The sequence below is a fragment of the Schistocerca piceifrons genome, chromosome 2 (assembly GCF_021461385.2).
Source record: "Schistocerca piceifrons isolate TAMUIC-IGC-003096 chromosome 2, iqSchPice1.1, whole genome shotgun sequence".
Taxonomy (NCBI): Eukaryota; Metazoa; Arthropoda; class Insecta; order Orthoptera; family Acrididae; genus Schistocerca; species Schistocerca piceifrons.
Window position 1 is genome coordinate 185897493 of NC_060139.1, and position 16220 is coordinate 185913712.

A 16220-nucleotide genomic window follows, 5' to 3' on the forward strand; every position below is an offset into this window, starting at 1 on the left:
TTCCACCAAAAGAAGGAGAGACTGGCTCCTTACATGCTTATTGCACTTCATGTAACTTTGCTGATGACGCTGTATTGTATGCGAAAGTGTCATCTTTGAGTAACTGTAAGATGATATAGGATGACTTGGGTAGAGTTTCTTTTTTTAATCACCATGACTGTGTGAAGCAGCACATGAATAATACTATATTTGAACATTTATGGATTGGTTTATCTTACATTATTTAATGTTTAGAATAATCCACCATGTATCGCACCACACAGAAACTCTACCCAAGTCATCCTATATAATCTTGCAGCTACTCAAAGATGACACTTTCGCATACAATACAGCATCATCGGCAAACAGTCATAGATTGTTTTCCATCCTATCCATCAGATTGTATGTATATAGACGACAAGAGAGGTCCTATCACACTTCCCAGGGGCAATAACACCTCAGATATTTAAATGGACATATTAGTTCTATAATTTGATCATCTATGAACATTTCAGTTCTTTTATTGTATTCATTTTTCATTATTGTGGCTTTCTTTAAAAGAAGAACCATGGTTATTTTGCAAAATAACTTTAGCTAAAGTGAATACTTCAGTTTGTTGTAGATCAGACACATTCATGTGGTTTTCCAAAAATGATCAAATTCAGTAATGAATTTAAAAGGCAGAAATTCTTCTTTTCAGCATCTCCCTTACTGTTTGTACATTGTGATCCCTTCAAGGAAAGATTACATACTTCTTTAATTGAAACAGCAGAAAAAATTGTTTTTTTCTTGTAATCATGTTTCACGTAGTACAGGCAATGAAGTTAGTAGAAATTGTGTGTTTTTTAACTTCAAATCAGCAAACATATTTATGTAAAAACCAGATACCTGACAGTTTATTTACTATTTCTGAAGATTATTTCTTTCCTCAGGTCTGCAAAATATCAGTTACCAGCAGGGAAACTCATCACCTGGAGCAAAAATGTTCAGCTGTGATATTTGTGGAGCGGCATACAGACATGCTGCAAATCTAACATCACACAAGAAAATACATTCTGGAGAGACATTATGTGCGCTTTGTAACAAAGTACTCAGTCGCAAATCAAACTTCCGAAGACATATGAAACTGGTACATGGTTGTCCAGGATTTGATAGCCCTAACAGTGGCGTTGGGGGATTCCTGCAACTCTAGTATGTTGTACTCAGTGTACCCCTTTTACTCTTGTAAAAACATGTTTTGACCAAAAGAAAGTGTTTAAACATAACGAAGTGAATCCAAGAACCAGTACTTCTTTATTTCATGTAATGTGAAAACTATTTGGTTGTGCTGACTACTGTAGTTGTGACTTCAAATACTGCTGGCATATCTCAGGGGACTGGAGCACAAGCTCTTCAGAAATCAGTGAAAATGTAAAGAAAGAAATACAAACTAAATACAACATGCAAATCATAAAAATGAAAGGAGTGTAGAAGAATATTAAGATATCCATGAAAATGAATAGAGGAGGACTTTGTTCCAAAAATAGTATAGGAGTTGGAGAGCCAGGTTAAGACTCCTTTCTCTAATTCTGCAGGTGATGATTTTATTACTCTACTGCCGAGAGAAATGTGCACCACTTTAGCATACATGTTAGATACATATATAGACAAACATGGACCACTCAACATTCTATTGTATTGTGAGAATACACTCTGGAAAAGAACAGACAAAAATGAGGAAATAAATCTACAACTGATTGAAAGACACATGTAACATCTCAGCAAAACTGCACTGGCTTTTGAGATGAGCTATCACTCTTTTTCTGGCTGAACAGAAATGAGACCAGTGAGAGATAAGAGTCTGAACCCTTTTCTTCAGGGAGTTGAAAGAAATAAGTACTAATTAATCGAAAACATATCAGAAGTAATGAGGAAAAGAAAACTGGTGTTTTATGGACTTTTATATTGATTAGAGACTATAGATCAACCATAAATATCTTCAAATATTTGTGAGATAAGAAGTCAACAACAAGTTGGATCCATGAAGTAAAAATATGGTTAGAAAACAGTAATATAAAAGCTGAAGAAACAATTGATAGGGAAGTCATTAGGGAAAAAGTATTAAATATGGAAGGGTTCCAGGGTAAAAGAGTGAAAAAAACTGATCTGTATTGGCCAGAAGACAGAAAGAAAAAATGAAGTGAACAGATGAAAGACTACTGGAAGAAAAGAAGAGAAGAAAGAATAAGGAACTGTAATTGGCCCATTGTTCTTACTTGGAAGTGGGCCATTCAGGGGTAAGGGGGTGTGGGCAGGAGAAAGAGGGTGGGGAGGGGGGGGGGAGAAGAAAGGATGATTATAGTTTATTGTCTTGTCAACAGTGAGGTCATTAGAGATGGCTAATGAATGAAGTACAAATGGAATACTTTGTCTTCTGGTGCAATATCACTGTTCAATCTGTTAATGGTAGTGAATATTCTTTTGTATGATGATACTGAGTGCATGCAATAAGTGAATATTCATTAACATTATGATGGTGAGTGCAGAGAAGTAACATCTGTAGTGAAGATTATACTTAGTGAGCCATCTCAATTTGTGCCCACTGCATTTAAAAATATCAGACAGTTCGGATATTTTTGGAAGTCTTTCATAAAAGAAAAAAAGGATGGCATCAACTACCTGCTCTTAGATGTATACACTCGTAAATAATGTCATTTAAATCAATTTAATCAGTAAATGTAAGAAATTTCTTTTGGTGATATCATGAAAAGTTAAATTCCACATTAGACTCAATTCTAAAATGAATTTAACATTGCATAACTGTAGCAAAGATAAATTTGTTTATAATACTACAGTCAGTTTGCTAAGTATTACATAGAAATGCCATGTATATAAGTTTGTTCTTAACTCTAAATCACTATTAATCATTAGTCATCTGAATGTCAGGTGTTTATAACTCTAAATCACTATTAATCATTAGTCATCTGATCGTCAGGAAAATTTATTCTGGTGTAAATATGAATAGTTATAATTCAATGTCAATAATATCACAAATTGTACATCTTCACATAATCACAGAAGAAATATTTCATGCCAAGCAGCAGAAGACACAGATAGTTTCTGAATCAGAGAACCCCAAACTGTAGAAAATGGAATTTTACGGGAGTTAGGTAGAAATGTCATCTGGCACTTTTGATTTTGCTGTATCCTGACATGCGCTTTGGCGTGGGGTCATGTGTGACTTTTCTACTCCGTTACTGAAAAGTCATGTTTCGACTAATCATTTCCTTTTTTGCAGAATTGAGGATTATCTGGCATCAATCATTAGCTTTTGTGTTACATTTTGCTCTCAGCTGTGTCTGCTGCTCCCTGATAAGGGCCTTATTTCCTTCTTTTATTTGATTCTATTTCAGTTTTGGAGATCTTTTTCTTTGTAAAGGATATAAGTAATTGTATTTAAAATCTGGAATTTTACGGTATGAAAGAAATTCATACTTGTGTGATGTGCATTTGTGAGATGATTGGAATAATAGTCTAAATTTATAAGATCATATTTATAAAAGGAACAAGAAAGTGCTATAAATGATATTTGAACGAGTTATTGCAATAGAACACCACTATGTATCTGCAGTGTAGAATCAAAAACAGCATTTTGAAAAGAGTAATGTATTACTACTTCTACTTTTCTATTAACTAATGCTTCTATTTTCACCTTAACTCAAAAATAATCTGTACTTCTGTGACTATGCAGATAAGCCCATGTCAACATGACTATGTTTACTCTTGTGCATACCATCTGAACTGTCAGATAATGATAATAGAGCTTCCATTTACTATCACTACATGCAATTACTTTAATGTAGTATTTTGTGCTGTGCCATCCAATTTGCTGTGTGTTAGGATAGGTTGTGTGAAATGTAGAAGCACAGTAATTATGCAGGGCGTCTTTATAATATCTTTCAGCAGTTGGAATTTAATGTAATAGAAAATACTCACAGCTAAATTTGTGACAGAACTAGTATTTTTTACTGAAGATGAATTGCTTTGTTGCAGAGAAATTTTTAATCTGTTATGGTGTCAACCCCATCTTCTCCTTATGTACATGAACTTTTGTTATCAGTCATGCTGACCACTACTGCAATTTTACTCACATGTGTGAAAGTATTTATAAGTACAATATAAGTATTCAAAACCACTCAGGAAGTGGATGTTGATACCCAACACTATGTGTCTGTCATGTACAGAATACTGCTCTTTCTCCACATGTATTTTACTTTTAAACTGACTTTAATATGGTTACATAAAGATGACCGTCTGAAGTTCAGAAACAATATCACTAACCTTAAGAAGGGAGCAGTCTAATTATTTTATGTTAATTGTTCATAAAACATTGTGGGTTTCCTCATTCCAGAAATGAGGGCTTCTCGGCAATGTCCAATATGCTGGAAGGTTTTGGCTGTATCTACATCCCTAACACGTCACATTCACACTGCACATGCGGATCCTGGAGCTGAGCCTGAACCATGCACAGTCTGTGGAAAATTGTTCAAAAATAAGTACAATATGTGGGTCCATCGCAGCAAGGTGCATCGTCTGTCCAAAGTGTGGCAAGAATCATATTCACATGACTCATGCTAAATGACTTATGAGATATACACTTACAATCCTCAAATGCTGAATCTGGGTCAGAATATGTCTGTGATTGGGACAACAGTCTGTGATACAACAAAAGAAAAAATTGTAAAATAAATTTATGAATATTTGACATACTGTCAGGTGGAGGCACCTGTGGCAACTGAAATACCGAAAAGTCTTTTATTCCATCTAGTGTGCCACTTATTTTGCAACAAGTAGTTAACACCTGCAGATGGGAGAAGTCAAAGAGCAACCTGTCATTTTCATGTTCTGCACGCAGTGGCCATGAGTGTGATATTAGATTGCATTAAAAGACATTTCACTATATAAAATAAGTGTTAATCCTTATTATAAATATTGTAATTTTTGTATATTTATGTGTAATTAGTAGTTTACTTCCTGTAAGTAAGCTAAATTTTCTTACCCTCCATTGAAAATAAAATGACTGCATTTGTTATACAATTGTAACTAATGAAATAAAACTACAAAAAAATGTAAAAGGACCTATGCGTAAAAGTAATGACTTTCCTGAAACCTGTTGCTTTAGATGCTAAGAGAGACATCTGTTACCATGATGACACAGACAAACACAATTTTCAGAAAAACTGTGCCATCTTTCAAAAAGTGCTAATTATTATTATGTTCTCTAAAAGAATCTGGAAGTATTTCTCATTCACAATGCATTCTGTAAACTGTATAATTTAGAGAGTCAAATCTTGTTCTTGATATTAGTTACTATGCCCTAAGTAAATTCACCTGCAGTTTAACTGGAAAATAACATTTTCTTAGTAACTGTTTTTGTTATACTGTTTCGTAGTGCTGCACCGGAAATCATGTTTTATTTTTTAGATTCATAACAGATTTGTGAATTGTGATGTATTAGTTTCATAACATACATAACTCAGGTGTAAGAGACATATCAATGGGATCTGCGATGTACAATTTGTATTTGTGTACTACGGAAATGGCATGGATGAAGTATGAGAACTAGAAGTCTTTAGCAAGAAGTTCCATATACGATTAATGAACACATACATTTTTATTTACATGACCATTGGTGACTGAATTGGTATACCAGTGGTAGAGAAAATTATCTGCTACTATTTATTAGTGTTGCCTACTTGCAAGAAGGCAGGTAAACAGTCTCCCACTTCACTGTAAGCAGACAAAAGTATTTAAGTTAAGTAATTGTTATTGCATTATGGGTAGTTGCAAATGGTTTATGAAAAGTTCAATCACAAGTTTGATTTGTCTCATGTTACTGTTACAGTGAATGAAATCATTTTAATGTCAATGGAACTCACAGAAAGGATTTACAATAGCCTTTTTATAATGTATGGAGATTTATTTTTAAATAATATTTTTTATTCAAAAAAACCTAAACAACAATTTGCATATAGTGTGAAATTGTCACCTTTTGAAGAGTGCAGCTTAACCAAAATCAAACATATCCAAGGACTGAGCCAAGGTTTTAAGGACACCTCTTTCACCATTTGACAAACTTTATTACCATTAAAAAATGATATATATACTAAGAGAATCATTTCCTGAGACAAGCAACAATTACATTAAACGGCAGTTAGAAAGGGACAACAATTTGGATACCAACAACACTTATAAAATTAAATAGGGCCTTTTATCAGACTATAACTCTCTATAGACAAAACCATAAACAGGAAACCTTAAATGTCAAATTATGACAAAATGTTATTGTACAGTGTGAGAGAAGAGCAATGGGTGCAAATAAGTTAAATATAATTTTCCATCACCTTTGACAAGAATGTTACAAACTTGCTTCACTGGGCTAACTCAACACTTAAACAACGCTAAAATTAAAATGCAATTGCCTGAATTATAGAATTAAAAAAATAATGAATATGAAATGCCACGACTAGGCACTGCCTCTATATCTGCAGCGAGAAACAAATTCCAGCACCTTAGCTAACCTTAGAATTCAATGAGTAAGGAACAAATTTATTATTTGGCTCTGCAGCCTTTCTTAAGGAATTCTACTCTGCACAAGAGAGATAAATCTCTTAAGCACAACGTTTAATCTATACAGTGGGGATTATGTGCCTTTTCTCTTACAAAATTTGACTAGTAACACCAAGCACAATAAATAGAACCCAACAGTGTGATGACCTGACAAAATAAGGAATAACTGAAAACAGTCTGTTTGTGCCTAGACACAGTGCCTATGAAATACAGTCAATTGTGGTCAAACCAAGCATGAGGTCACCAAAGCCAGTGCTTTTACTGCCCCCGACATTAAAGGAAAGGGGAAAGGGTTGAGGGCTGCCACATCTAATGTGGCAGTTATCGAGTGGCAACCTCCACTGACCACGTAGGCTTTTAGAATGAGGATAACAGCTGTTATATGGAACATTAATAGATTACAATTACATAACTTGGTGAGCGACGACCTCCTCAATGAAGATGATGCAGGCTGGCGTGGCTTATAGAAGCACAGCTGCAAAGGCACTATGGTCCAGAAGTGCCATAAGGTAGCATACCGCACTGTCCATGACACAACTTCCCAGTGCCCAAAGTCAGTATGTCTCACCATAATTCGTGCCATGTGACCCCTTTGACACCAAGAGAGGAGAATGTTGCCACCCAAGCACCAGTGGTCCCATTAACTACTCCACGTGGCAACATCTGACTACCCTGATTGGTGTACCACCACCACACTCCCTAGATAAACAGCGCGCGCTGTATCTTAGTTGCAGATAAGGAGGGCAATTTGTAAAAGGAAAGAGCACCAACATGGCACATAGTGTGCTTTGGTTTTTGCAACAGACGTGGTAAAACCACACTGAACAAGAGTGCTGTATCCTAATAATTTTTTTTTTTTAAATTGCTTGTAAGTACACTCACCTCTGAATCTGAGAATTTACTGAAACAAGAACTGTTTCTTTTAGCTTACAAATTTATCCATTTCATAAGTGAGGTTATGATCACACTCAACCACTGGTTTCAAAATATTCAGGTACCAAATTTTCTTGAAGCATCATTTATTGGAAGGCTAAGCTTTAACATTAAAAAGGTATCATTGTCGCTAAAGATGATTTTCACTGTTATAAGCTTATATATTGCACCATTGTATTCCTCACAAAATGTACAGAATAAATTATAAAGCCAGAACATACTGGCTTGGGAGATTTCATGTGCTTATTAAGATATCCCTGAATATCTTCATATGAAGGAATCATTATTCTTTACAACAGGCCACATTATTAATATTATAATATCAGAAGTGAAAAGCATTGCATTGGAACTCTCATGGGAAAGTTCATCTCAATCTGAAGCTAACTAGTTTTCAAGAGCAACTTACATTTTTGTCTGTATTCTTTAGCAGTAATGACAATTTAATGAACATAATTACCATATGCAATGTATTATGAAGTTTGGATGTGAATGGCATGCTTATTATTATGTAAGTGAATTAAATTTCGTTTTTATGAAAGCTGGAATATATCTCCACATATTTATACTTCATTTTAGGTTCGCCCTTTAATAAACACTGCCATTTTCTTTTTTTACAAAGACTATTTTAGGAGGAACAGCACGTTTTTGATGAGCTAATGGTATGCAGAGTCATAAATGTTCATGCGGAATGGAAGAACTGATAGAAGTTGACCTCAGGAAAGCTACGGAGAACTGTAGGAAGATATGATGCAATACTGACTCTGTGACTTATCTTAAGAAGATTGACTGAAGAAAGACAAGCTCTTGTTTACAGCATTTGTGATGTTAAATGAAATACACTCTTTAAAACTCTGAAGGTAGTAATGATAAAATACAGGAGCAGAGTACAGAAACCAGACCTCAGCTATAAGAGTTGAAGGGGATGAAAAGGAAACACTAATTGAGAAAGGAGTGAGACAGTTTTGGAGCCTGTCAGAGGCAGCAAAGGCCTTGGGAAATCAGGTGGATGCAATGGATAGTGTCTTGAAAAGAAACAATGAGATGGGCATCAACGAAAGTAAAAGAAGAGTAATGGAATGTAGTCGAATTGTGAATCAGATTATGCTGACTGAATTTGATTACAAAATGAGACACTAGAGTAGTAGAGGAGTGCAGTTACTCGCATATTTGGTGCATGTTCTTTCATTGCATCAAAATTTTCAAGGGAATCTTGTATTATTCTTTGTACAAAATAGTGGCATATTCCGGCAATGACGATGGAAGTGGATCATGCACCCTTATGTCCAAAGTAGACCACAAGGTTCAATAATATTGAGATCTGGTGACTGTGGTGACCAAGGGATATGCAAAATTTAACTTCTCGCTCACAAAACCAGTCCTGGATGATGTGAACTTTTCAACGATGGCCTGTCACCTGGGAACACAACAGTGCCACTGAGGAACAGACATTGTAGCATAGGATGGACCTGATCAGCCAAAATGATCACATAATCCTTCACAATAATGCAATCTTTCAGACTAACGATGGGGGGGCATGGAATACCATGACATGGCTGGCCATACATTACCAAAGCTCCACTTGTTTCACTCTTGGGATGTAAAACTTGCCCATAAGCTGATTACAGTGTGAAACAAGACTCGTATGACCAAATGCCTTTTTTCCATCACTCATAGTTCAGATTGTATGACTTTGGCACCCTCTTTTCCTGTTACAGGCATTTACATCGGTGATGAGTGGTCACAGAATTTCAGCTCACTCTGCAGTGCCCTGCTTATGGAACTTCCTTCATGTGTTTTGGTGCTGACATAGTTTGTGAGTGTGACATTCAGTTCTGCAGTGACTTTTGTAGCTATCATCATCTTATTTTTCATCACAATCTTCTTCAATGACCATCTGTCACAGTCAATCAAAACACACTTTTGTCCCCATTGTGACTTGTTGATGTATTCCCATTTTCTCTGTATGCAGTATAAATCCAGTCTCTTGAAACACCATACACTTCGGCACCAACAATTTGACCATGTTCGAATTCACTTAGTCCTGACATAATGTGCTCACAATTACATAGAACACTGTTGTGACAATGGCTGTCATTTGCAGTGTATTGAGGACATCGTGCAGGTACCGTTCATGGTCAAATGCAACAGTGAAACCTGCAGGCTTGGCTAGCATCTGTGCATTTATGTTCAAGCATCCATTTCTTTTGGTGTTAGCATATTTTTTTCCAACCCCCGTGCCACCACATGGCAGTGTCAGACATACGAGGTGCATCCAGCTCTTATGTTTACTTCAGATATTTCTTGAACATAACAAATTCTGAAATTATTAAGCCATATTGATTATTATATTTGGTGGCATATGCTTGGTAATCAGCAATGAGGTATAAATTAGATAATTACAAAGTATAATTATTTATAAAGAATACAGGTTATACAGAAACATCTTCTCCTTCAAAAAGTTAACTGTAGCCACAGAAGCAAGTCTCGAAAAATAAACTGATGGAAGGAACCCTCTGCATCCAGTAGTTTACTGCAAACCCAGTTTCCCTTATGGGTTGTGTAGCATAGGCATCAAACATTGTGTAATATGTGTATCAGTAGTTATTTTATATCCTAACACGAGTTAATATCTTGTACATTGAAGAGAATGGAACAGAAACAAATGATATTTTACACTTCTGCAAGTAGTTCAGATTCACTACTGTACAGTTTCCATTTCAATGAACCACCTACTTTTCCTGGTATATGAAGAAACAAGCCCTTGTTTAAGACTTCAAAAAAAAAAACTCTGACATTCTTTAGCTGTCTACTCATAGTGTTGACATTAATTTCTACTACAAAGTCAGCAGCCTATGATGTAATTAACACACTGTCAAAAGCAAGTGTTCACAGGCTTATATTTTGTTTATTAAAGATAACCGTCAGTCACTGGAAATTGTGTTTGTGCACTACTGCTGTCAGTAACGTTGAAATTATTGTCCACAAAGTCATTAATCAAATGAGAAATGAAGCAGAAGATGAGAAAATAAAACGTAAAATTTCACATACTGTTGTGAATTGTTACTTTGCAAGGGAAGCTCAAGATGTTCTTCATGCAAATAACCACCATGCAGCTAGAAGTAGAGTGATTTAACAATCAGTACTACTGATGTTTGAATGTTTGAAAATAAAGAAGTAGTTAAAAAAGATTTTTCCAGCCAAATTAGCTCCACTACTCATGATATAATGAACATGCTATTATTATGTGCAAGTATTCACAGGAGTGCGTTGTGCTCTGTTATAAATGAGTGCTCTGTCAAAAAGAACAAACACCACAGTCTCTGTAAGAAGAACAGAACAAGTGATTGAAAAAAATCCTGTTGCCTTTTTCTGTGAATCCAGTAATGTGTCAGATACCAGGAGGCTAACAAAGATGTGTTTTCTTGAATTTTGGCCATAGCAAAAATAATCTGGCAAATAATCTGGTGATTGGCTCCAGCCTTCAGGATGTCAGTTTTTAGTGGAATCCATTACATAACTGTAAACTGAGTAATGAAGTTCACAGATGCATCATGAAATTTCTTTTTAGGGGACTGACTAATACTCACTTAAAATATTTTTAACAAAGCAAATGCATTCATTCAAAGCTCAAGAAGGAGAGGCTTCAGGAATATGGATTGAATCAAGTTATACATTCACAGGCAGTACCAGCCACTACAAGGTACTTCTGTAAAATGTTCTAATAACAAATTATGACAGGTGTCACATGATACTTACTGGAATTGCTTCAAACAAAGTTTGTATGTAAGTTAACACAGGCCTATCATCTCTCTACACAGGACGTCCCATGAGGAATGGACCATATTCAGGAACATGACAGGAATGATCATTTGGAGCAAAAAAGTCTGGTATACGTCGACTCTAAACTGCATACCTTAAGAGCTAACAGCACTTCTTCACCTTCACTACTGTGAAACACATCACTTCTACTGAATAGGTGCTCACAGCTGCTGAGGTTTGCATTGTAGAGCCCATGTTTAGTAGACAGTTTTTTCTTGTTTTGGTCCTCCTCCCAAAATATGGAGTGTAAAGAGCTTGCTGCAGAAGAGATTTGTTTCACCATATCAAAGATAAAGAAGTGCTTGTAGCTCTCAAGGTATACATTTTACAGCCTGTGTCTCCTAGACTTTTTTTGGCTTTGAATAATCACTCGTGTCATATCCCTGGATAGTGGCCATTACTCCTGAGACTCCCTGTATACTGAGTCAAGATCTGTTTCTACATCTAAGTATGTACTCTGCTAGCCACCACATGGTGAGTGGCAGAGGGTAGCTTGTATCACTACTAGTTATTTTCTTTCCCATTCCATTAACAAATAAAGCAAGGGTAAAACAACTGACCTATGTCTCCATATGAGCCCTAATTTACATTATCTCTTCTTCACTGTCCTTATGCGAAATGTACATTGACAACAGTAGAATTGTTCTGCTCACAAAGCTTCATGATGATGCTCACATGATTGATCCTATCGATAATAAATCTAGTAGTCCACCTCTGAACTGCTTCAACATCTTCCTTTAATCTGACCTGGTAGGGATCCCAAGCACTTGAGCAGTACTCAAGAATAGGTTGCACTTATGTTCTGTACACGGTCTCTTTTACAGGTGAACCACTCATTCCTTAAACTCTTCCAATGAACCAAAGTCTACCACTCGCCTTCCGTACTATGGTCCTTACATGCTCATTCCATTTCATATCATATTGCAGCTTTACGCTCAGATATTTAAACAAGGTGACTGTGCCGAGCAGCACACTGCTAATGCTGTATTTGAACAATGTGGGATTGTTTTTCCTACATATCTGCATTAATTTACATTCTTCTACATTTAGAGCTAGCTGCCATTCATCACACCAATTAGAAATTTGTGGAGTCATCTTGTATCCCCCCACAGTAAGTCAATGAGGACACCTTTCCATACACCATACCATCATCAGCAAATAGCTGCAGCTTGCTGCTCATCCTGTCCATTGATCATTTACGTATATAGAGAACAAGAGCAGTCCTATCACACATCCCCAGGGCACTCCTGACAGTGCTCTTGTTTCTGATAAATGCTTGACTTCGAGGACAGTGCACTGGGCTCAGTTACTTAAGAAGTCGTAACAAGCAACTTGAAAATCTGGGAAACTATTCTGTATACTCATACTTTCATTAACACTCTGCAGTGGGTCATCATGTTGAATGTATTCTGGAAATTTAGGAACACAGAATCTGTCTGTTGTCCCTCATACATGAGCCACAGCATATTATGTGAGGAAAGGACAAGCTGAGTTTCACACAAGTGATGCTTTCTAGATCTGTGCTGATTTGTGAACAGAAGCTTTTCTCTCTCAAGGAAATTTATTTTATTCAAACTAAGACTATAAACATTAGAGATATATGAAATTTACATCCCTGAGTACAAAATACTCAGATAAACTGTAGATAGGCTGGCTGATGAGGTATTCTTTTACTAAGTTTTTGAATATCTGAGGGTTTCCAATTTCCTGGCAGTAATCTGTTACATTATAACATTTTAATTCAGAATAAAAGAGTCCATTCTGGACCCTAGCTAGGAATGTATTCCCTACAGGAAATTATTTTTGTTTATAGTATTGTGATCATGAATTTCACATTTTATCCCAAATTCACTGTTGTTATTAACCCAAAAAAGTGTCAGGGAGTACATGTATGATGGATGAGAATCTCAAGTTCCCTGAAAAGGCATGTGCAAGATGTTTGGTTATTGACTTTATAATATATTCTTATTGCTCACTTCTGTACAGTAAATACTTTTCAAAGCAGGCAGAGCTGAGTTTTTCAGTTAACTTATCCATATATTTGTATCTACCTCAGTTTCTTGTCCATGTAAATGAGTGCCCATTGTTCTATATTTGGGCACCTCTAAGCAATTTTTATTTTTTTGGAAATCGATAATATGAATCTTTATAAGACTGGAGATTAAACTGTTTGTTGTGAACTAGTTGAAGCCTGTTGAATTAATCTTCTCGCTATGATTGGTGTCAGTGTTTTTATATTCTCTATCAATATACTAGTGTCCTCAACTCACATCATAGTTTTTGAAAAGTTCTCTAATCCCTCAGGTAAATCATTTATGTAGACCAAGAACAGGAAGGGACCCAGCATCATATCTCTTGGGACACCAAATTTAGTGTTTTTTTCCACATTAAGTGTAGTTTTATTCCTGTTATTTCATTTGCTAATGTAACCCTGTGTTTTCAAATGTTAAGATCCAACTTAATCCAAGCCTAGAGAATGCCTTTAATATTATATCATTTTAGTTTCCCCAGAAGAACTTTCTAAGTAGAGAAGCCTTCATGGAAGTCAAACAGAGCTCTTGTTGGATGGTTATTCTTGGCAAATGATTCAGTATTTTGTCATAAACTACCTTCTCAAAAAAATTTCAAACCATAGGAAGGAGAAGGTGGTTCTATAATAAGAAGTGCCTTGAATAACTCCACTGTTATAAATAGCTGTTACTACCACATACTTCAGTCTTTCAGAAAATACGCCTTAACTCATTGAATGGTTGCAAAGATAACTCACCTTAGTCACACAAGGTTTTCACACTTTGATGGGAACCATCACAGCCAGAGAGAGTTACTTCTTTTCAGTGATCTGATGATTTTTCTAAATTTCCTGACAGGTGACTTAGCAAAATTGATGTCATGGTGGAGTAATCAATGTTTGTCTAAGTAAGTGTAATGGATCTCCTTCTGATCCTCAAATATTCTTTTTCTTCTGGAAGAATTCATTGAATTTTGCAGTCACTTATTTCAACTTGTTATCATGTGTCTTGTTCCTCTCTTCGAGAAGTTGGATATCATTTGCCTTATTGAGTTTATTCATTTTATGTATAGTAATGCATGAAATTGTCTACACTTTGTTCTCAGACTTTTACATATTTTATGCCCCATTGTCTTTTTTCTTGAAGGTGGTTTTGAGCCTTGCTATTGACATAAGGTTACCTGTCTGTATCACAATTGATACAGGTAATATTTTATCATTATAGTGGGAACATCTGATCTGAATTGAAAGGAACATTTGTTATTTCGAAATTGCAACAATAACAGTGTGCAAATTATCGAGTTGTACAAACTTGGACTGTAAATTTTTGCTCAGGGAACAGCAATAAGGATAACAGATCGATGAAGTATTAAAAAGAAGTATACAAGAAATACAAATATGCTAAGTGTGCAAACATTGATGGAATAATTAATTAATAAAGTAATTATTTACTCATCTCTCCCCCCCCCTCTCTCTCTCTCTCTCTCTCTCTCTCTCTCTCTCTCTCTCTCTCTCTCTCTCTCCCTCCCCCCCGTTCCTTGTCTCAGGACTCTTGCCTCCTCTACTTCCACCCCTACCCCCTCTCAGTATCTATCTTATCCCATTAGTGGTCCTTCAATATATTCTTTAAGTTCTTCTGTTTGTTTATTGCTTTCTGTCACGGTGTAGTGGTTATTCTAATTATCCCTAACATTTTTCTGCTTAGATGTGCTGTACCTCTCTTATCTTTCCACACTTTTGCGTTTAGACATGGTGATACATATTTACATCTGAGAAAACTTTTGTTGAATCTAAATGTTTATTGGTTTCATTTACTATCCTACACTGAGTTAAAGTTGCAACACTACTATCAAATTTCTTGAAAAAAGACTCCTCAACAGGAACTACTTTCTATATGTTACGATAGTATTGTATTTCACATAGGTACTGACTGACTGTTGTTGCCTGCATCACAGGGAACACCGTCCCATCTCCGGGGATGGAGGCGTGCCCCTTCTGTTATGCAGTGTTGTCCTCGGGCAATCTTCGAAGACACATCAGGACACAACATGCAGGCATACCACCTGCCTCATGTACCTACTGCAGCCGCATCTTCAAGAACAAGTACAGCTTACGTGAACACACCCGCATGGTGCACGGTGTTTGGAAAAGATAACACTTGCACTCTCTAGCAGTGATGGAGATGTACACTACACTGTGCCATCTTCATTGCTTCGGTCTGAGGCATACCAAACCTTAATGGGCAATTATTTGAGATTTTTTTTGAGTGAGTGGAAATATGTAAGGGAACACAATTGTGTTTTTCAGGCTGGCTTGGCAGAAAACTATTTGTAGTGTAATTCTAGGAAAATGAATGACTGGTTTTTCATATTTCTCTTTGAAGTATTACTCTCACTGTACTGTAAAGCTGACCCAGAGTTGAGCATTTGTTAATGTATGTACACCTGAAAAGCAGTTTATATTTCTTATTGCCATTTTAATAGCCTTCACTAAAAATAATGAATGTGAAGAAAATTTAAGTCTGTGATAGAAGCTTCATGTACAGTAGATGGTTATTAGCCATTGTGAATGTGTTCGTCATCTTGATTTTTGAGGTACAAATTGCATATGTTCATGGAAAAATAAATGAATGATTAAGGACAGATGAGCACTCACTCCGGAGTGGAAGGTTGAGTGATAGACAGGTACACAAAGTAATAATGATGGTATTGTGTTATTGCTCAGCTTTTGAACTCCTATTCATGTCAGAGTGCAAACACACGCAGTGCCCCCCCCCCCCCCCCTTTCTCTGTCCCCCTTCTCCCCCTCACACTTTGTCCTGCTGCCATAGATTGATTGTAAAAAATAATTAATTGCAGGTAGTTTTGGGGAA

At 36.1% G+C, this 16220-nt stretch overlaps 1 protein-coding gene across 3 annotated transcripts in view; it reads left to right on the forward strand.

The window, feature by feature from the left end:
* LOC124773262 (protein bric-a-brac 2-like) overlaps positions 1-16220 on the forward strand; it is a 533990-nt gene that overhangs the window by 342124 nt on the left and 175646 nt on the right. Inside the window, exon 7 of one of the 3 annotated variants that reach the window (XM_047249395.1) lies at positions 4370-5008. The exons of 1 other annotated variant lie outside the window; for it this stretch is intronic. In XM_047249395.1, coding sequence (XP_047105351.1) covers positions 4370-4596 — 227 coding nt within the window. In that variant the 3' untranslated portion in view covers positions 4597-5008. Of the gene's footprint in view, positions 1-911; positions 1280-4369; positions 5009-16220 lie in introns of those variants that run through there. One more of the 3 variants, XM_047249389.1, reaches the window with a different exon arrangement.